The sequence below is a fragment of the Battus philenor genome, unplaced genomic scaffold, assembly GCF_028537555.1.
Source record: "Battus philenor isolate CCGP_79_NKW_IND1 unplaced genomic scaffold, ilBatPhil1.0.hap1 SCAF_26, whole genome shotgun sequence".
NCBI lineage: Eukaryota > Metazoa > Arthropoda > Insecta > Lepidoptera > Papilionidae > Battus > Battus philenor.
Genome location: NW_027181689.1, coordinates 9,449,503 through 9,473,960, shown reverse-complemented (window position 1 = coordinate 9,473,960; position 24,458 = coordinate 9,449,503). Strand labels below are relative to the sequence as shown.

The 24,458-nt window shown below is 33.4% G+C and overlaps 1 protein-coding gene across 1 annotated transcript in view; it reads left to right on the top strand.

The window, feature by feature from the left end:
- Cadps (calcium-dependent secretion activator 1) overlaps positions 1-24,458 on the top strand; it is a 97,389-nt gene that overhangs the window by 13,423 nt on the left and 59,508 nt on the right. Inside the window, exon 2 of the mRNA XM_068768614.1 lies at positions 18,140-18,216. Coding sequence (XP_068624715.1) covers positions 18,147-18,216 — 70 coding nt within the window. The 5' untranslated portion in view covers positions 18,140-18,146. The remainder of the gene's footprint in view (positions 1-18,139; positions 18,217-24,458) is intronic.

Below are 24,458 nucleotides of genomic sequence, written 5' to 3'. Positions count from 1 at the left end.
CACTAAATTTACATTACTATACTTTGGAAACAGAGAGCAAACTCTCCACATTGCTCTATGAGTGATCTTGAGCTTTCTAATAAGGCTGTAAGCGACCACGTCTCGGTTCCGCAAGTCATTACCGGAAACACACACTGATCAAAGACCTTCATCTTTAAGTACAACAATGATGGTATAACAATAATTCCCCTCATAACATGGTAATATAGTTCATATATCTGCTTCTCTACGTCTTCGCGTGAACGTTCACGCCAGGTATATTATTAATCCAGTCACGATTTATGTTTTACTGTTTTTACTTTTCTAGTCACTGTCGTTTGTTCGAGACTATTTTCGTCATTCCTCGCTACGTGACTGAAAAAGTCCAATACTTCAGTTTGAAATCGCGTAGAGTGGATTTGGTACGAAATAAAATGCATGGAAACAGCATAATCATTTTAAAATCATTTATACCAGGGGTGACCAACCTGCGGGTCGCGAACGCGAGCAATTTGCGGTTCTTGATAAATGTACTCAATATGCTTTAAATTGTGTTATTATACAGGGTTGGCAATAAAACAATAAAATCCAGAAAAGAAAATGTTTATTAAATGTTTGTTGTAACAAACAATTTTATTTAAAAAAAAAACATCCCCACTGAGGGTTGTGCCATATGATCACACACACACATTACTCGTGTAATAGCGGACGTTTATTCGTGAATGTTGTTTTTGAACTGGGCAAGTTTCGTGTTATTTGAAATTCGCACTTTTCCGGTCAATTTAGTATATAAAAAATTATCGTTCCGTATGCGTTTCATTCGCCAAATTTAATTTTTTAAAGAGAGATATAAAATGAATGTGTTTAATTTCTTATATTTAATATGAATATACATATATTTTGTACTTTTATTGATATGATTAATGAAAAAAAAACATGTTTTTAATTATATATATATTTTTTTTTAAATATTGAAAAACGGCCCGGACTATCAAGAAGCTTGAACACTCCTGAACTAACGTATACTATCTCTATAGTTCTCTTTCAAAGTTCACGCTTCTGTAATTTTTTCTGTATTTTTTTTAATTCTTATTTATATTTAGTGTAATTTATTCAAGTTGATTTTCTTCATCAGTTCTTTTTACTGATTATAATTCTTGTATAGTTAAATGACTATATATACAATCTCATGTATTTTTCTGTCTAAGGGTCTTCCCTGCGTATATATTCCCTGCGGATATTTTTATCACATCATCAAGCGCCTTCCTTAACCGACTTAGTAGAATGATCCAAGCTGAGGTTTCTCAGGGAATCCTCTAGCTGTTTTAACTATAGAAGTGGTTTAGGTTAAACACGAGGGTAAAATAAAACACCGATCTTGTCAGTGCCAACCAGTTTCTGCAAAGTTCATCTCTTTTTACGAGAAAGAGGTCGTAAGGAAGGAGTTCTGGAATCATGACCTAGCAATCAGCAATACGAGTCCAGAGGTAAGTCCAAGATATATAGGCATCCTCCAAAGATATCTTTGGGAGAATATACCATAATCACCACACTTGGCAAGCGGGTTAGACCAGTGTAGTTTTGTGGCACGAAGAAGACGCTGCTACCCATCATTTTAATACAGGAATTGTGAATTATATAAAATTTTATCTTGGGAATCGAGCTCGTGATCTAGGACCGCAAGTCCTTCTGTACCGCTGGGCTACGGCGTCTGACAAAATGAGCATAATGAGAAATCGATGTTCTCAAATTTTGTCAATTTAGACCGTAGTTAAAATATATTGCAAAGCCTTGTTCTATTCCGGACCCAATTTAAGTTACAGATAAAGAAACTTTCTTTGTTTTAAAACTTCGACGACTGCGGTCGACCATTTCCATGTTATTGCTATTAGCTAGAACAGATCAAAGTGGGTTTAAAAATCTCATTTAGTTTGCGATATCTTTAAATTGTATTGAGTAAAGAAATAATTCTTTATTTAATCATTTTATTATCCACATATGATGATAATTGTAGCTAATAATGAAAGACGATGCATAGAAGGTATGTAAATAAAAACAATAAGAATTAAAGTAAATGTGAAGGAAGAAAGAAAAATCTTGGATATTGTGACGAATGAAAATAAATAAAACTATACTGAAAAGTTAGCGAAATCAAAGCCTGTCACAGAAAACATTGGTAAACGTGGGACCCTAATAACGGTTATTTAGAAAATTGATCATTTACACTGACCACGTATACCTCACCGTATCGCTTAAAATTTAGATTCAACTTCCCAGTGATAACATCCTTCATCTTAAGGCTATGATATTTCCAAGCGCGTTCTCATCTGATAAGTGTCCACAACTAATTTAGACAGGTCTTTTTTGTGATGACATTTACAATACCTTTACACAGTAGTAGAGCAACTCTTATAGAAGTAAGAAAAGGACCAATATTAAGCCACTTCCGCACATGCAGTGGTAGTCGTGCAACAAAGTGCATCGCCCACCAGCCCGCTGATAAATGCGTATGCGACAAACAATGCGAATTACACAACTGCCACAGTCAAATCACTCAACACGTGTTTCACCCCTCCACGGGGCATCTTCAGGAGTTATGTTACACCGATTAGTGCCAAACACAGTGTTAGTTATACTGTGTTTGGCACGGAAGTGGCTAAATATTGGTCCTTTTCTTACTTAGGATGGACTTCCGCAAGGTAACGCCTGATTCCATTAAATAACTCTTATAGAAGTTTTACTTTGGCAAACAATACTAATTTTATATATGCTATGATGAAAAATAATTTAAATTCATATATAAATTTCGAAGAATGCCCATAGCTGAACATAAACTTACCAAATAAATTTTGAATAAGACCAAGTGTAAACAACATGCATTCATCTTCAGACGAACTTAGAAATGTTGTCTTTTCACCTTTTATATTTTTTCTTAAAACATAGAACTCCGCCAAAGATATTTATAGGAGATATATCATAGGCGTCCCGCTTGGCAGACGAGTTGGCAATGTGGTATTATGATAAGCAGATGACGCTGCTACTCATCCTCTGGGAAGTTGTGAGTAGTGGCAGTTCTATATAATTAATGCACAAAGTGTGAATCATATAAGATTGTATCATTCTGCTCGTACGCAATATTAATATATAAATAAATGTAACTGTTGACATAGGCAATTTTACTTTGTTTTTTTAAATTACCAGATCATGGTAGTCAGAAATAAAATGTTATATTTGATTATTTACCATAGTTTTATTGTTGTATCCCGGGAATGCGGTAATATTGCATGTTATGTAATGACCCGGGTCAAAGTTCTCGAGAAAGGCCTCGAGCGAAGTTACTTAAACGAGGTTTAGGATAAGGGTCTTCCTTTCTCTACCCTTTTATTTTGGTGCAAGTGAAGACAACAATGTAGTTCCAGGCTGAAAACAAAAAATTAAAAAAAGAAAATGGACGCACAAGTGTGTGAGAGCGATATAGTCAAGCCGTCTATTCTTAAGTATCTCGTGTACGTTTGTTAATTCCGCCCTGGATCGTCTCTGCTCATCATCATCATATCAGGTGATAGAGGCCTACTACAAGGGATAGGCCACGAAGACCAGCGACTCTCCGCGACCTCAACTATGTGTGAAGCTACCCACGCCGCGTCTACCGGTTTGTGGTCATCACTCGTGAGTCTTTGCTTCAACGGCCATCGACTGCATGAGAGATGTGCACCGCCCACTACAACTGCAAGGGAGCAATTCTTCAAGTTTCGTCAGTGAGCTTGGTTCTGCTACGAATCTCCTCGTTTTTTCTAGTTTGAGTCTTCTCTTTATTTTTGAAGCTTATCTTCTAGATGTATTCGTATTAACTCATACGAAAAGTAAAGCTTTTTAACCTTCAACTTTTGAACTAAATTTTGGTTCAAATACATTCACAACTAGTACTAATAATAAACATAACACTCAGTATTCTGGCATCGACTTATTTCTAATATTGAAGGAGAGGTTTTATGTTCCATACGGAACGCTACTACGGAATATTCATACGGAACATTCATAAAGTTACATAGCTACTACTTTTTTGGCCCCCGTTTTCGAAGGCCTGGTACACATTGTTGGAAATTGACTTTTCACATTGTCTTTTATTTCCGCTCTCTTCTTCCAGTCTTCACATAATCTTTCATTCACTTTTCTAACACATATCACATTCTCATTCATTCTAAATTTTCTTCTTTGCGTCGCCTTTCATCCTCTCCTCAATTATCACAGTCTAGGTCCATCCGTAACAATGTATCACAGTCTATTCTTATTTTATAACATCTTAAGTTATTTATTTGTATTACAGATGTACATTCATCACAGTTTATAGTTCTTTGGTTTTTGTTTATCAACATTTTTTTCATATTACCCTATTGTTGCTTTAAATGCTCTTCTATGTTTTTATTCTTGTACATAGCTACTTATAGATCTGCAGGAATATCTCATTAATGTAAACATTACGAATGTGTGTTTAAACAGGTTGATACAAAATCAATTCGAAGCTTTTAAGATTTTTGCCGAAAAATTAGTTATGTATTTACTCCTTTAAATCTTTTACATGTAATTACAATGTATTAATACAAAAACAGCGTGCTTATTAAAGACCAGTACGATAATGTTCTATTAATACTTATTATTTGAAAAAAATATCTCTTTTGAAATATCTTTTCTGTGCCTAAACATGAGCTTCTCGTATTGTATGCCCGAAAAAAAAAACAATAAGCAACAAAAACGGACGTTTTATTATCTGTACAATAGGAAATGTTTCTCGAGCCATAATATTTGTACATTCGCGTCGTGTGTCATTGAAGTATATATAAACTGCGACAATTGTCTGAAACGAAAAAAAAAGAAAATGGTATTCGAAATTTAAATGTTTGATTATTAACAATACTTATTCTATGTCTCGAAGCTATGATTCAGTAAATTTTAAATGAGCATTAGCAATAGAGATTTGCGATCGTGGGTAGTGGGTTTGAATCCTGTCACTGCCGACAAACATGTTTCAAGATGGGCAGCAGAATCCTCTGAGTATCAAAATACCACACTGCCATTGCCAAACCACCTGCCAAGAATGGCGATTAAGATATATCCCCCTATAGATATCTTTGGGTGTGGTCTATGCGCCGCAATGGACGTATTTGGACTGATACGAATATTTTTGAGATATAGATGAATAAATCGAATTATTATGATTAAAAAACAAAAGTAAAAAGCAAATTTTTATTCGTTAGTTTACAATCTAAACAATAAAGGTTATATAAAAAAGATTTTATTTCCTTTATTTATAAATTTATGAACGCAATTCCGTGTTTTATTATCGCGATGAGGAAAGTTGCATGATTTCTACACAAGCAATTAAATAAACATGGTCCGCCATAACAAACTATCGAGATAACTGTAATTCATACGGGCAAATAAATTTTATTACGTAATATTTATTAAAACTCAAATTTACATACAAATTGTATGAAATATTTTTATGGTTAGTTCCTTTGTGTGATTTAATAGTTTAAATATGTGTATTATGTTCTTAGACTATGAGTTTAATTCTCAAATGAAACAAACACCTTTTACATATTGAATGATTTTACAGACTATGTACTGTTAAAAGTAATTGACATGTGACAATCAAATTTGAAAATCGAATAAATAAAGCGCATGTCACACTAAAATGCATTTTTGATTTAATCTTCATATTAAGTGCGAAACTAAATTTTCGCCGTTTTTTCTTATAGCTAAAGCACGTGATAACATATATTGGGGAACCGGAAAGTAATGTCCTTTCTGTGAACATATTTTAGACAGACAAACCAAATTATATGGCAAAATGTTGTTGATAACGGAGGTGAATATATTGTTGAATAGAAATAAAAATTTGTCAAAAATACATTCGTGTGAATTTAACTTATGAAAGCGACATTACCTTCCAGTTCCCCTGATATATGTTTCTGGGATGGAGACCATACACCAGGTAGTGCAGGATATTACGTCCCACAACCAGGCGAACTTTGTTGAAGTTGTCTTCACAACTGTCTGGTTAACCTAACCTAATTGTCTAAAGTGAATCGTTGGATGCAGGTGGCTTTCAACAGGTCCTATTTGGAATAATTGGGGTAGTATTAAGTCCAGCGGTGAACGACTTCCGAATGTTCCGACAGACTTTGTACTGTCTTTAGTTATTGATGTGTCGCAATCCATCAATTCCGGCTCTCTCGGGCGCAGTAGAGTCGGATTTTTAAACGCGTTGTGCCTATCCCTTTCAAGTCCACTCAGGGAGGGTTCCTGCACTAGGAGATACCATGGGTCATCAACCCTAGTGATCGAAGAGCTACACGGTAGTAGTAGGTAGCAAGGAAGCCACCCCTCGTGATTGGCCATCAAAATCATGTTTTAGGTTGAACGCCATCTGCACCATCTTCCGTCTAATCCACCAAATCTATTAACGCCAATAGGAACAGATTACTTGGCGCGTCATAATAAAAAGTAAAATAAATAAATGAATGAATGGATGATAATGAATGAATATGAATGAATGCATTAATAATTTGTATTTCAAAATCTAGTAAGTTCATAGAATATAAGTAAGTTAGTAACAAAATTTACTTAAAGGCTATATTATTTATGGATTAGTATGTCATATAATTTAACTTTAATACTAATTTTAAAAAAGTAGCTCAATATAAAACTTACTTAACATATATTTTTTAATAATAATGGTTACTTTGCCATTCACATAAAATAAAATGTTTTTCATAATGACCATTTTATTTATTTAATGTTTAATAATAAACGATATGTAACATATATACTATATATTTGATATAGCGCGAAGGTACCCGTTACACGGTGTGGCCATGGAATGCTGAGAGATTACCTCTTAAAGTTATTTAGACTAGTTTCAATTTATAATTAAAAACTTTAATAAATGTTTCGAACAAAAGAAAAATTATTAAAGCAAATTACACGGTACGGTAAGAAGCGAAAACTGAATTAAAAGAAACATTTTATTCCTTTTCAAACTTGAATGTATAATTACGCGGTAAAAGGATTTCCTCTGATTTTAATTTCATTAATATTTTTTCATAACTGAAACTGTCTTAGCGAATGTTTGCAAACTCTTTCCGATCTCGGGTCGGAGATTTCTCGGAGATTAAATAAATTAAAAATTATGATTAGAATACTTTCCTTCGAAGATTTTAAATATTTTAATTATTATTTATTTTTTAAAATGAATAAATCAAAGGAGTTTCAATAAATTATGGCAATATGAATAGGCTACTTGTATACAGGGTGATTGGTTATAGATTTCAAAACTTTTCTTAGCAACGTTTTAAATATTTTGCACCCATTTCCAATCATCCTGTATAAACTGATCACCGTGAAATAATAATAATAAAGTCATATATAAATCATTAAAAAATTACATCTACAGTTAAGCAAGAAAAGGACCAACACTTAGCCACCTCCGCACACGCAGTGGTAGTCATGCTACAAAATGCACCGCTAAGTTTGACTCTGTGTTTGGCACTAATCGGTGTGGCATGGCTCCTGAGGATGCCCCATGGAGGGATGAAACACGTGTTGAGTGGTTTGGCGGTGGCGGTTGTGTGATTCGTATTGTTTGCCACGTGCGCATTTATCAGCGGGCTGGCGGGCGGTGCATTTTGTTGTATGACTACCACTGCATGTGCGGAGGTGGCTAAGTGTTGGTCCTTTTCTTGCTTAGGATAGACTTCCGCAAGGTAACACCTGATTACATTAAACATCTACAGTTATTTTCTGTTAAGATTATATATAACTGTTGAATTTCTAGATAGGTTCCTTTTGATAGAACAAACAATTCAAACCTGACCGAAGTCATCATCATGACAGCCGATAGACGCTCCGTCACCTTCCTCAAAAGATCACTACGATAAGTGGTCTTGCGCTGGCCACATCCAGCGACTTCCTTGACTGTGTTCTCGGTTCACCTAGAAAAAGACCACATATCCACAACGCGTCTTCTGGATCTTGGTCGCCACTAAAGAAATTGGATCAATGCCTGCCTAAGCGAGCGACATGCCTTGTCGACTACCATTTCAGACGAGTTAATTCTTTGATACTTAAACACTGATATATGTAAAAAATTGACAATAATGCTATGTATATAAATATATATTTAAATATACATTATGTCAATGTCTCATTTTAAATGTGCTAAACAAAGTTTACCCGAAAGAATTAATATGAGTTTATTTTATCTTACTTTCAAATTTCATGTGTACACAAATATTAACGCAAGTTATTGTATTAAAAAAAATCAATAAGCTAAGAATGAAACCTTTCCAAGTAAGTTAATCTTAACACCTCGATAAGTACATGCAGATACTTAGTCGATGCATTTCAACGTCTTCATTTTAACCTTCGTTTACTTCTTGCTATTAAATAACTTAAATAAGTTATAACATGACCGCTGGTCTTACTAAAATGAATATCATGAGAAGAATATAACTTATTGAAACTGCCTCGTATCTTATTTCCTCGGTCACCTTTGTATTTATTATTAAAATTTAATTCAATCGAGAGATGACAATCAATTATTACTCTTTTCAAATTAAATTCGACATTATAAAGAGTTGATTTCCATTGTAAAATATTCTAACGATCCCTAATTTAAACCCCAAATGATTACCTCGGCTTAACGAATCTATTTTGGTTACAATCTTATTCCCCGGTTCTTTCAAAGTTTTTCGATTTTATCTTTATTTTTCTTTTTTTCTTCCTCTTCTTCTTCTTTAGCTGGTATACGCTCACTTCAAAGGCATAGGACTTCCCCAAAGATCGCCACGATCGCGACCCTTTGTCGTCAGTTCCACTTATGGGCAACCTACCCACGCCGCATTTCACGGCTCGTAATAATATTTTAATGGTAATAATATATTAACAATTAGTTCATAATTATGTAATAAATTTATTTCATTACAAAAGTATTAAATTAAAGTTAAGTTACTTTAGAACCAACTTTTTAATATCATTCGGTCAAATTAGCTGTCACCAAAAATGTACAGACAACTTTTAGTTTGGTCTACTTTTAACTAGTTACTTTATAAGTGCAAAGTATATATCTAATTTATTCCGAAATTAAAAGAGTAGCAATCAACCTGCTTGGAGAAAAAGTTTTTATCTTTTATGCATTGCGTTATTTAAATATAAATAGAAAGAAAATAATATTTTTCTTACAAAATTTAAATGATAATTATTTCATTTTATTCTTTATATTTCATCTCGGTATAATCTTATATACACAGGGTGGTTGTTTATAAATGTAAGAGCTTTAAAAACGTGAATAATTTAATTAATTTTTAGTCATTTAATTTATGGTTCACGAATGAATGATAAATAATAGGTTATCTAAAGATTTGAAATTTTAAAAAATTGCGATCCGCTGTATAGAAGTAAGACCGAACCCAATAATTAATGATTGACCTAAAACACTTCGTTACTAGCCCTAAAATTATTGGAGCAACTAATGCGAGAGAAAAATATATATTAACACGTACGGTTTACGACTAACCGATGAACCTAGCGAACTATTTGATTTAGGTCAAGTCGAATTCAGGAAATTAATTATTTTTAATAAATAATATATACATTCTGAAGTAAATAAAATTTAGTTTTATTTGCGTAAAATAAATAGTGACGTGAGTTTAAGCAATATAATAAAATATATATCTAATATATAAAATTCTCGTGTCACGGTGTTCGAACTTGAACTCCTCCGAAACGGCTTGACCGATTTTTACCAAATTTTACATGCGTATTCAGTATGTCTGAGAATCGGCTACTATCTATTTTCCATACCCCTAAGTGATAAGGGTGGTCCACCCCTAAATTTTATTTTTAATTTTTTAGACAATTTTTTTGGTTTTTATTTTATTATGATACAACATACAAAAATACATACAAACCTAAATTTTCACCCCTCTACGATCAACCCTAATCTTACATTTGTTAATTAAAAACTTTAATTTTTTTTGCAAAACAACGTTTGCGGGATCAGCTAGTAACCTATAATTTAAAAGTTTTTATTAGATTAGAAACCACGTTGTAGAGTTAGACAATAGAAAAATGCTTACTTGTGCGATTTGACAGTTGCAATATATGGCTTATAAGAAATGTATCCAATTAACACTTTTCTTGATAATGTATCTGTAGAGATACATCAGAATTAAAAAAAATATTGGCATCACTTTTGAACGTAAAGTAATCATTTGTATGTGAAATTTTAGGTAATTTCTTAATTTTCGAACGCTTGTTCAGTTTTTTTCTGTTGGCAATCTTGGATCTTAAAAGCCAAGTGGAATATTAATGTAATATTAAAAAAAAACTGCCAAGTTAAGGGTTAACCTTGTATGTGGCTCACGGATGAGACTAAATGGTTCAGTGAGAGATGACATACCGGGATACCCGGTGATTTATATAAATATACATCATTTTTCATAAAGCGTTCAACGTGTTAGTGTCACTAAATTAATATTATTATAAATTATTATCTAATATATAAAATTCTCGTGTCACGGTGTTCGAACTTGAACTCCTCTGAAACGGCTTGACCGATTTTAACCAAATTTTATATGCGTATTTAGTAGGTCTGAGAATCGGCTACTATCTATTTTTCATACCCCTAAGTGATAAGGGTTGTTCACCCTTAAAAATTTTTTTTTTATTATTTTGACTAAATTTTTTGTTTTTATTTTTTTATGATACAACATACAAAAATACATACAACCCTAAATTTTCACCCCTCTACGATCAACCCTTATTTTTAAATTAAAAATTAAAAATATTTTTTTTGCAAAACAACGTTTGCGGGATCAGCTAATTTTTACATAAAAAAGTAGGACAGGAATAAAAAAAATATTCCTAGCCGGTTCACTATTTATTAATAATGTTACGATAACTTCGAGAGAAAGTTAAACGAAGTTGGTAACTTAATATGCGGGAAATATTCAAGTGTACAGACTTTGGAAATGAACTATTCATCGGTAGTTCGTCTATTGCTACTAACTTACACTATTCATTGGTACTAACACTATAGTACGCTTTATAAATCTGATAGAAAATTTACGAATAGTTTGTACTTTCTGCTCAATTGTGTATTATATACACTTTGATCATTAATTTATTCTTACAAAATTATATATGTATTAATTACGAGTTTATGCTAAGGTAAGAACGATAAAAGATCCAAATTGAATTGAGGTGAAACGTTTCTTATTACTCTGCGCTTTATATATTAAAGTCAAAGTCAAAATAGCTTTATTACATAAGATCATTACAATCATTTATAATCATCAGCTTATAATAACATCAGTTCGTAACGCGCCATCTACTGAGAATAACTAGTAACAAACTCTGTGGAGGTTGTAATTATTTTGGTGGATTTTGTCAAGAATTATGTTCTCTTTTTGAAATTAGAACAACTCCTTTTCAAATCCAAATCCAATCTTCATTGTTGACATTCTCTGAAATAGAGTAATATGCCTTTTGGCAGAGCCAGTGGTTTATAAATCTCTTGAATATACTTAAATATATATTTATCTTTATGGAAATAGCAAATTGATGATTTCTTATTTTACGCCCGCTTTTCATTGTAAAAACCTTTCATGTGTGTTTATGTGTTTTATACTATATGAAATAAAGAATGCCAAAATAAGTAGAGACACTCTCGTGTGTAGAAATATATTCGACAATTCATATTTCGCATCAAAAGTTTAATTATTAACTTACAATGTAGATACATATTAAATGGTCATTTAACTTTTTTTTATTTTAATTCATAAAAAGCATATGAAATTTTGTTGTGGACTCTTCTAAGTTTCGGGAACATTTGGAACTCTGATAGCTTTAAGTTGAAAGAAACCTTTATAAGCGAGCTCAGTTCGATTCTATTTTTAACCTGTCAACTGCCTATGGACCTTTTGTCCGAACTCTCCGGATGCGTACGGGTCGGATCTGTCCAAAATAAAATAGGCTACATTATATCTAATCGTCTTAAAAATACAGTTTAAAATCGCTTGCCCTGGATGTAGCGCAGATCATAGGATCATAAATAATAATATTTAATTTTAAAAATATGTTCTTGACACTGACAAGCGCCATGTTGCGGCACACGAAGGGTTAATCTAATTGAGCTTTTCTAGCGATCTCCTTCTAGACGAGAACAGTAATATGAATTAATAATTACATAATAATCTCTCAAATACACATTTACGAAACCCGAAAACCATATAAATAATTAAATGGCTTAGAATAGCGAGAAGGGTAGCGTAATATTCTGTTGGAATTAACAGCGAAGATTAAACCTAAATTGTTTTTATAACCATACCCTTAGTTCAAAATAAACATTATTTAATTAAATTTGGGTTTCAATAATTAATATTCTATTTTATTTGTTTTAATGCCATCTGTTTTCTATATATATTGTCCAGAAATTATTGGAGCAACTTTAATAATTGATTAAATGTAGTATTAAATGAAGCAGCTGGTAAAAAACATTATAGATTTGCAACGTTTCATACGTTATACTATCAAACGCACGAAATGCATAGCTGAATTATGTTCAAGTTTCTGTATAAATTGTAATTTTTGTTTTCATAAAAACTTGTTATTTTATTGTAATTTTTGTTTTCATAAAAACTAGAAGAACGTGCATGAAAATGTTTGAAATCGGTAGTTTCTCTTTAGGTATGGCTTTTAAGCATATAGGCCTCCCCATGGATATAAGATAACAATAAGAGGATAGATTCGGCCTGTATCCAGTGTTATCAACTACTTTAAGAAGTTCAAATATAAATTGGCATTCACTCAGTTATGTACGGTGTACGTACGGTTCATCTCCTGAGGATGCCCTGTGGAGGGGTGAAACACGTGTAGAGTAGATTAACGGCGATATTTGTGTTTCGCATTGTTTGCCGCACGCGCATTTATCAGCGGGCTGGCGGGCGGTGCATTTCATTACACGACTACTGCTGAATAGCGGAAGTAGCTATATATTAGTCCCTCTCTTACTTAGGATAGACTTTCGCAAAGTAACGCCTGAATCTATTAGATACGTAGTGTTCTTTTTTTGAAAAAAAAAACTTTTCATCATTACGTAACACCTATAAATATGCATCTATTCAGAATATATATTATGTTTTTATTTGTGCCTTTATACAAAAGGTATTTTTCCGTGCGTTTGTTTGTTACAATTACAATTATTATTGCAATAAAATTTAGTTAGGTTGGACTTCCGCGACGTAACCTCTATTAGATTCTAATTTTTTTCGTAATGTATTTGTTGCAGATTTTTCCGATGTCATTATTTGTATTAATTGTTTTTCAGTATTTTCCATCATCATCATTCTTTCATTCCCAAGAAGTCCATTCTGGGCAATGCCTCACCTGTATAGATTTCCAATACGACCAGTTGGAAGTAGCCTGTACACACTACACAATACTAGCTGGTCCGAGGATCTAATTCCAGAATGTAATAGTGTATAAAATAATTTTAATTAAATTTACAATCATAATAACTTTATAAATAATATATTATCATAGCAGCCCCCTATTGATTATAAAAGGGATTTCCCCGGGATTATCCGCTCTATCGCTATGTCGAGTCCCCGCAGCGCGACCGCTCGGCATGTTGTTTATTAATATATCCGACATGTTAAACTACAGAAAGCAATTAACTTCGCGTGTTAAGTAAATTGGTCCACGATAATGCCATGGTACAAGTAACAAGGGACCAAAATATATATAAATTATGATAAATACCTACTAAAATAAATTGTTTATTTAATCATTATTTTTAGTTCGGAGTTTTATCCTTGTTCGGACATCTCAACCTCGTTGTAACTATCATAAAGGTTCACCATTAAAACATTTAACAAACATTGTGGAGGCAAGACTTTAATTTGCAAAATCATCTAGCTAAGTATATTCCAATTTTTTTGGACCCTTCCTCACCTTAGCCTTTCTAAAATTCTTACGATCCCCTAAAACTCGAGTCGTCTTTCGAATTGCCCAGCTTAACAAATTGCCCCCTATTGGGCGTTGGCCCCTCGTTAGGAAACCCTGGTCGGAGAAGCGGCTTTCTGACTTAGGTTCCGGCAAAATAGATTGAGCGCTGCCAACAACCCTCAAAGACTTTGACAGTAATTATCTTTTGCTTAGATCCTTGGTTCATTCCATCATCAAACAATTAGTACAGTCCAATTTTTGAATCAAATAACATTTAAATATCATTATCTAATATCTGATAATACATGAATTTGGATTTCGATCTTTTGGCACAAGAGTTCCGAGACTTAAAAAGGTTTTGAGTGAGGCATTTATCCTTATATATATATATATATATATATATATATATATATATATATATATATATATATATATATATATATATATATATATATATATATACACATATCTAATATATAAAATTCTCGTGTCACGGTATTCGAACTTGAACTACCAAATTTTACATGCTTATTCAGTATGTCTGAGTATCGGCTACTATCTATTTCCCATACCCCTAAGTGATAAGGGTGGTCCACCCCTAAATTTTATTTTTAATTTTTAAGACATTTTTTTATTTTTATTTTATTATGATACAGCATACAAAAATAAATACAAACCTAAATTTTCACCCCTCTACGATCAACCCTTATCTTACATTTGTTAATTAAAAACTTTAATTTTTTTTGCAAAACAACGTTTGCGGGATCAGCTAGTATATATATATATATGTATTACTAATCATATGTTTGATTATTATGTCACTTACGACAGGCCTTATAGGAAGGCTCCATGTCACCCAGAGAGCAATGGAGTGGGCTGTGCTCGGAGTCTCGTTGCGAGATCACAACAAAAAACAACCAATATCACAGACGTAGCTCAAAGAATTGCTTATTCAAAGTGGCAGTAGGTGTGGCACATCGCTCGTGCAATAGTTTGAGTTTACTCCCCATCAGGTCGACCGACAACATAACATCGCGGGAAGTCGCTAGACGAGGATAGATCATCGTGACGATCTTTGTGGAAGGCTTGAAGTAAGCTTCCATCGGCTTTATATTGGTCTATATAAACCAAAATTTATTTATTGGTGTATTTAGTATCACAATTATTAATTATAATAAATCCGATATGTATGGATTTCGAAAACGTTATACGGCACCAGCCGCAAAAGAAAGCCACGATAACTGCCTTTGCTCCCCGACATCAGCGACTCGCCATCTTAACTATGTCATTGGTCCACCTAGTGGGCGGGCATGCCCACATCGTGGTCTTTGTTTTATATATTTACTAAATTGAAACTTAAAGTGTTAAATGTTTGAACAATAAATGTAATGTTGCAAAATAAAATAGTAATGAAACCTAGAATGTAGTGGTTGAGGATGGATGTATGGCTAATGGAATGAAAGAGAAAGACTGGGAAAATTGTAGAATGAAAGAAACAGTATGACAGATAATATGATACATAAAAGAGATGAATGATAATAATAAAAAAATATGAATAAGTTATTAGAAATAAAAGATCCCTGTCCCACACGAGATAGGGAAACGAGAGGTCCACAATAGCGGGGACCATATAAAAAAAAAATTGACACTTAAAAGACCAGAGCCCTAAATGCTACGAGTAATTTTAACAGCTTACATTTAACTCTGAAGCAAAATTAAATATGAAATACACCGACAAAGTATTTTTGAAATATACGAAGGAATTCATGTAAAAATTTCATTACAGTTTATAACTCACGTACATTGTGAGCCCTCAATTTTCTTAGTAATGCACATTACGGCGCTGCGGTATATAATACAGGGTGTTTCATTACATGTAACATTTTGAATTCCAACATTCAGGTAATTATTTTGTGTTTAATTAAACAAAGTTCTATTTTCGTTGTACTATATATATAGTATCGTTTAATTTGCCTTTGTTTTTAATAAATGGCCAATTCAAAAACTGCTATTAATAACTCACAAAGACATGAAATCAATAATTAAAACAGTAAATAGGCTACCTCAATCGTATTCATTTTCGTCCGGCGATCAATTTGAAAATGTGAAATAAATATTGCTATTTTTGAATCTTTTTTTTTCACCTTATGTTAACTTTTAGTATAAGAGATATATTATTATTGTAATGGAGTTTAATAGGTTAGGTAGGCAATGTTGGAGACAACACCTAACGAGCTGAAGCACAAAAATTAAAACGCTCGGATGAAAGAGATACAACAACGTCGTAATAAATTATTTGTCATGTGAATGAAATAATTTTATATATAACTTTCACCACTCATTTGTACATATTAAACAATGATTCAAAATTAATATAAGTGCCCGGGCCACTGCCACTCCACACGTATATATACAGGTCGTTAATAAATCAACGACACAAAAATCGGATTACAGGGCAGATAGTGGCTAAGCCCACAATATTAATTAAATATATCTATCTGTAAGACCGCGTTATAAAATCATGTAATATTTGAAAATTTATTATTACATGACAGACGTATAATTAATAAATATTATTATGGTTACGCAAATATGAGTAAGTTGTTAAATTTAAAAAGTAACACACCGACAGCGCATGGAAGATTTGTATAGTTTAATTTTGTTACTATATTATTTTGAAATAAGAAAAATCATTGTAATTTAAGTAACAGAAATGTGCTCATCAGAAGATTGAATACGAGTTCGTTGTAGTGCGAAATTAAAATATAAAAATAAGTTCTTAAAATATCACATTCATACATTTCATAAATACAGCTGACGTGAACAATACAACGTAGGTCTGGATTAATTTATCCAACTGTAAAATAAAAGCGTTGAAAGGTCAAATGTCTCGAGTTTGTTGGAATTAAACTTCATGAAATAGGTATATTGGCCGCTGCGGACTGAATAACCTAATGTAACCAAATAAGAACTATATATAGATACAGATATTCGCTCGTAAGCAAGTTTGAACGAATTAAAAAGTATGAAAGAAATTGCAATGCAAGACTGACGAATAGATCGAGAGGAAATGTGATTCATGGAAGAGGAGAATTAAACAAAAATATGACTTAAAATCAATCATTCAATTAAAAAATAATATCTCTGTTTCTTCTTGAATAGAGGTGAACTAGAGGTCCCCGGAATAATAGAGTCCAAAAGGAGAAGAAGACTATACTTGGGATAAATCTATGAGGTAGCATCAGTAATGAGAAGATCCGAAGACCTTCGGAAATAACAGTTTAACCCAGAAAATTGGCCAATTAGAGGGGCAATGAGCAGGCCACATAACAGGTGACTCCTGAGGACCTAATGTTCTGAAGTGGAGATCATTGACAGTCAATCGCAGCATAGGGCATCTATTCACAAAATGGTCGTCGGAAGACGCAAGACTAAGGCCGCTTACAACCGGTCTTATTGGTAATCCTTAGGAGGCCTTAATCTAGCAGTGTACGTCTTACGAATGCTATGACAATTATATGTTTTTATTTTGATAGGAGCACACACGTTATCGTTAGCGGCGCGTCGAACAGGGGAATCCCACACCAGAGCGCTTTATATAAGCCTTGTGATTGGATGACGGTTTTTTCTGATCGAATATTGTTTTCATAGTTTTAGCGATTGTCATAAATACAGGCTAATCTGATTAACATACACACCGCAGGAATCGCTTCCTTGGGCGGATTTCCTCCCCCTAACAGCGAATAGTGTGTGCGATCCGAGGGAGGATCCAGATCTTCCTTCAGATTACCAAGTGCTTCACGCTGCTGTTCCAAGCCGCACATATAAAACAGCACTTCACACCTCTACAGCGGTAGAGCTGCTATCTTCGTGAGAACATCATGTAGCAATTGGAGTACGAGTGCCCAGTAAATTTTTTTATCATATCATGGACTTGTCCCTTCGTGAACTCATCTCAGATAAAGCTGTAAAAGCCCTCGGACTAGCAGCATTAACATAATTAGAAACAATACAATATACACATTCCTACTTTGGACTTCGTATTGTCATTAACTCCAAAACCTACCGGCCCTAGGAAGAATCCCACAAACTTGTAAATAAATTAAATAAAATGAATTATAAGAATTTATAAGTAAATATTTTGTTCCAGAATCAATATGATCGACCCAAGTTCTTCGGAAGAGGACAGTGAAGATGAACACAAGAAGCAGCCGGCTAAACTTCCCGGTAAGTTTTATTATTTATCTAATCATTCTATGGCGCAGTTTGTTATATCATACCATTATTATGTAGTTATAAAAAAACTGGTGTAGGTACCAAAAATCACTTATTTATTTATTTATTTTATTTAATATTCGTTATTGTACACGTTAGGATACATTTAATAAGTATTACAATAATATACAAAAAAGTACAATGGGCGGTCTTATCACACAAGGCAATCTCTTACAGACAACCATAGTATGGAAAAGGTAAAAGAACTAATAATGGGTAGTTTACGTGTACAAAAACTACATATTTACAAACAAACGAACATAAACATATATAGACGTACATAGACATACATTCATACTTATGTATATGACATATATACTTATAATAAATAAGGTATAATACAATAATAAATAAAAACAATCGAACTGATTTCGATCGCACTTGCCTCGGAAAGAAACAGAGGAAGTTAAAGATATGATTAAACAGATAGATAATCATAGTTCTAGTAAATGGTTCTTAACCATTTTATTGAAAATAGGTAGTGAGTTAGCACGTCTTATATTCAACGGTAAATCATTCCACAATCGAAGGGCCTGCGTGGTAAAAGATTTGGCCATAAACGAGGAAGCATGCACTGGTATTTTTAATTCCAGATTCTCTGAAATTTAGTCGTTATTTTATCCTTCTTAGGCGAAACATTTGACCTCTGTCTCGCATGATGTTAAGCGATGGTCTACGTCGCTACATGCTTGCCTATAAGAAACCTATTCACTGTTTTTAAGACTCCTAAGTTCTAATCTCTCATGTGTAACCTAAAGAAATTAAAACCTTGATTTGAGATAAGAAGGAGTGAGTGGATTGAAAAGGATGTTATAGAATAGATAAAGTATGTATTTACTTTTTATTATAGGCCAACAGGATATGAAACAGAATATATATTAATTACTGTATGTGTTAGCGTGGGTGGTTGAAACCAATAAAAAGTCTCAAATATCTGTAATAAGGATGGTTAACCACAGTCGATTCAGAGCGCTTACGTATGGATCTCATTTAGGAAAGTTAATTGGGTTGCAGCAATTCCAAACGTTCTTAACGACGTATAATAAAAGAGATTTACGACTCCGAGCTCTTAGCTGAATAATCTTGAACAACAATATATTCTTTATTAACATGTTTTGCGTTTTATTAATTGCTTTTGTATTGTAGAAGCGAATGCTCGTCGTCCTGAAACAAAATATTTTATTAATTATCTTGGAGAGTAAAATTACATAGTTGTATTGTGTGCACAAGAGAGAGAGTGAGAGAGAGAGAGGCCTCTTCTTCTTCTTTTCAGCCGATACACGCCCTCCTGCAAGCCTCCCGCATCTAGTAACTTGGACTATGTTGTCGGTCGACCTTACCTATCGTCATCACCTGCTCATTGTCAAAATCTGCCTTTCGGCCCCAATAGACTTATGATGCACGAGTGATGTGGCCCAGTGCCACTTCGAATAAGCATCTTTTCAAGCTACATAGGTAACCTTGGTTCTTCTGCGGATCTTTTCATTTCTGAACATAGCATTCTCCATTGCTCTATAGTTAAACTTGAGTTATGAGGCAGTCTTATGATGCTGCATCAACTTATCTCAAAATCGAATTTCAAATTTAAAAATTGTTTATTTTACAATTGATAACATTTCTTATTAACTTTGAAAAGAAAGCTATTTCTATAATAAATACCGCAGACCTGAGAAGTCCAAGCGAAAGAAACTCAGTGAAACTATGACTTCTCTTTTAATAAATATAAAATAACATATATAACTGACATTGAAGTAGCCTGAAAGCGAATACATTTCCAAGATGTTCAAGTCATCGTGCAACTAGTACATCTGTCCAGAATTTTTTTTTGGTAAGTTCGCGGATCCTTCCGTAACCTGAACTCACGTCTGATGAACCTGTAAAAGCCTCCCGGGCTAACAAAAAATAGGGAAAATATCTTCAGAAACAATATATACCACGCTTAATCTCTCTCAGAAACGGTAGGTAGTTTTTGCATAAATTATTTTTATTTTATATTTAAACCAATATTTGTAACTAGTGTTAATAAAGCTAGTGTCATCGCTGTTTCATCCTGCAAGTTTCTTTTCGAGCAAACTCTACGTATACAATTCAATAAATATTAAAGTCAAAACCACTCAGTAGAATGTCGGAGGTGCAACAATTCTGCTTTCTAAATTCGTAATAGGAAGCTGATTTTCGTTCTTGACTGGTCTAAATTCTTCAGCAGGCTATAAAGAGATTATTATAAAAGAAAAAATAGCTTAATTTAAAATTGGAACTTTTAAGTCTTTTGACTCGTCAACTATCTATTTATTTATTTAAACGATTTTATTTTTACTCTATTCTCTCTGTTATACATATCATCGTGTGAATTTGTTACTATGAAATAAATATAACTTCGTAAATTAATACCTAGTTTGCTGACAGCGGTAATGGTTCCGTATTATATTCATTTTTATTAACCTATATTAACATATACTATATATATTTCTTAAAATTTCATACTTACAAAAAATAATATGTTACTACATTTGAAATTTTCTGCTTACGTTTTATAATATCGCAAAGATTTTTCTCGGTAAGTCGTCTAGAACCATCACAGGGCATTATCTCGATGGTGCATGTTCTATCAAAATCAGATCTTTCTCTAATGTAAGACGACGGATTATACTGTATTCGATTAGCGAATTTAATACCAGAAAGTCCATAACTTACACATAATCTCATGTAGTGATAGCGAGGTAAAGACGTGTTTACATGCCGGCAAATTATCAGTCTACGTAATGGGCAGATTATATACATTAATATATACAGATTATATTAATGTATATAATCTGCCCATTAAAGAGAAAATAAAATTAAAGAGCACTCGACAGTCTCAAGAGGATTGTCTAGCGCGTAGCAAAGGACATCTTGTCGACATTACGAGTGTCCTGGAAAATATTACTATGAGGAAAAATGAGATTCTAATTAAAGCTATATTAAAGGTACAGTGATATATATGTGTAGCTGCCACTTGAACCTTCATACTTCCCGGATCCCGACCGGTACCAAAGCAATCATTTACTTGACAGACGATGAACGCCGCGTGATTTTGAAAACTTCATGGTATTATTTGTGCAGATTTATAAATAGCCACATTGTTGTCGTTTCAACGTGTACACGCCTATTGCAAGGCACAAGTCTCTCTCAAAGATATCTATGGGGTTATATAACGAAATTGCCACGCTTGGCAGGCGGGTTGATGATCAGTGTGGTTTTATGATACGAAGAGGGCGCTACTGTTCGTTCTCTGGAAACTTGTTTATGAGAACTGGCATTCTTGTATAATTAATGCACAAAGTGTGAATTATATAAGTTTGTATCTTGGAAATTAAAGCAGTGACCTAAGATTGTCTACCTCTGGATAATCACTGTTCATAATTTATTTAGTACAGTTTGAATTATAGAAGATTGTTTTTTTTATTAATTCTAATTTGTATCGCTAGTGTATTTTTACAATATTTTTTTCGCTTTTACTAAACGCAGACAGTTGGGTGAGGGTTGCCGCTATTTGATACGGATCTTTCTTCTCCCAGCTGCGAGGCACGACAGCGTTGTATAATTTATTACAATTTTTCTTACACAATTTTCTCTTATGGATAAATACAGCTAAAATTTATACACATTAACAATACAATTTGGAAGTTTTACTCAAATCTATATTAGTTGGTACATTATTTTATTTCAAGTCGCTGCCCAAGCGCTACAGACCGTTAAATGCCTTGAGATTTAGGACAACGTGCCGGGCCAACTCATGAAAGATTCTGCTGTAGATTTTTTCTTGAAAAGGTCTGGTAAGTTGAACGGAGGTATATTAAGGTTTTCACATAAGGTCACGTGGTTACGTCTTTTGAATTTGAATCGGGAGATGTGTCTGAGTAAGTGATGAAAAGTCTGTACTGTGGAGTCGTCACATGGGCAACTCTCGTTATCGATTCTTTTAAAACGGTGCAAGTACTGCTTGCAGTACCCGTGCCCGATTTGTAGTTGACCGAGGAATCAAACCCGCCATCTACGCTAGGATACACTGTTCTATAAAATGAGCACATTTAGAAATCGATGTTCTCAAATTTTGTCAAATTAGACCGTAGTTAAAACAGATTGCAAAGCCTTGTTCTATCCCGATCCCAATTTAAGTTACAAATAAAGTAACTTTCTTTGCTGTAAAACTTCGATGACTGCGGTCGACCTTTTCCATGTCATCGGCAGCTAGAACATTTAAAAAGGTCAAAAAATTTAAAAATCTCATTTATAAACTTATATCTGTAAAGCTAAAAAATATTTATTCGTTTAATTGTATTATTATACAATTATGTTCATTACATTTACTACTTTGACAAGTATAAACATTCCGTAATTGCGTTCCGTATGGAACATGTTTCAGGAGGTTTACTTCATCCAAAAGTGTTTTATTTCAATTTCAATTAGGATATAGAACCTCTTTCTAACCCTATTTTACTCCATTTTCAAATATGCTCACATTTGAGATTGTCTTTTAATTTTGAAATAATAAATATAATATTAATCACGTATTAATATCTCCAAATCATTGTTTAGTTTACACTTTTGCTAAGTTCATTGCTACATTTTATTAAGAAAAATCTTGAGAGTGAAATTTGATTTATTAAAGTTGAAGTCTTAGTAGCCAGGCCAAAAATCATTCACCGGGGTCTCAATTATTTGGAGTAAAGACTACGCATCAGCGTGCATAGTGGAAGATATTACTCTAAATTGAAAAACGATTTTCATGAAAAACGACTTCACCCGGTCCAATTGTAAATCTATAGAGGAGTCTAATCCAGCTATCGACGTCCTTCAGCTGGAATGATGATAATGATGTGCTACAATAAATGGAACACGGAATGTCTCCAATTATAGGAATAAAAATAAACTTTTTAAAAAAAAAATAATTTACTGTACAATTTATTTTACATCGATAAAATGAATTGCATGGTACAGAGACTATTTCAAGTAGGCTCATCATTTACAAGGTTCAGAGGCTTAAGAGTGAGGCGGTCATCGTAGTCAAGCAACAGACACTCTCAGGCTGTAAAACAGTGTCCATCATGCGCTGGTAGCGATATCACGTCACACGAACTCGTGCGTGTATCACACGGACGAGACTCAAGATGCGATCGCAAGATTCATCAATGTGGCGAATACTGCAACCTGCGCAAAGATACTGGCATATAACCTGAGGATGGCAATATGAAGTAGCGATAAGGAAGTGGTCGCACGAAACGTAATTTTAAATATTGAACATTGTTAGGGCGTCAATAAAATAGATTGAGACTTGGTAAACACTTTAAAGGAATCAGGCGTTATTTTGCGGAAGTCCATCCTAAGTAAGAAAAGGACCAATATTTAGCCACTTCCGCACATGCAGTGGTAGTCGTGCAATAAAGTGCAGAGTCAACTCTGTGTTTAGCACTAATCGGTGTAACATAACTTCTGAAGATGCCCCGTGGAGGGGTGAAACGCGTGTTGAATGACTTAACGGTGGCAGTTGCGTAATTCGCATTGTTTGCCGCATGCGCATTTATATCTGGCGGACGGTGCACTTTGTTGCACGACTACCACTGCATGTGCGGAAGTGGCTAAACATTGGTTCTTTTCTTACTTGGTAAACACTGACACAAAACGATAGCAAAAGTTTTGCGCAAATTTTAAGACTGATGTAATAATGTAGTAACACACGACGGACGCTAATTTCTGTGGAACATCAGTCTTAATAATATAACAAAATTAAATTGCCGAATTAAAATCATCAGCATTGAGCTCGCCTATGTTTTTTATTCATATTCGCCATACACCTTTACTCTAAAACGATAGACTTGTATTACCTCATTTACAGTTTTTATCAATATTTAATTATTATAATTCTTTCCATTACTTCTCCTTCTTCCCTATTTTATATATTATAAAATTAACATTAGTTTTATATTTTTTATATTACACTCTTATCTATGAGCTCGCCTACGTACTTTTTCTAGGCAAAACCTTGTGTATGATACCATTTTAAGATTTTAAGTAAATACACAGATTCCTTGGCTCAAAAGATATCTTGAGAGTGAAACTTGATTATAGCCTGAATATATATTAATTTCACATTTAATTACAAATCCATTCTATTACTTTATGACGGTCTGATTAATTTTTACTTCCTAAAAAAA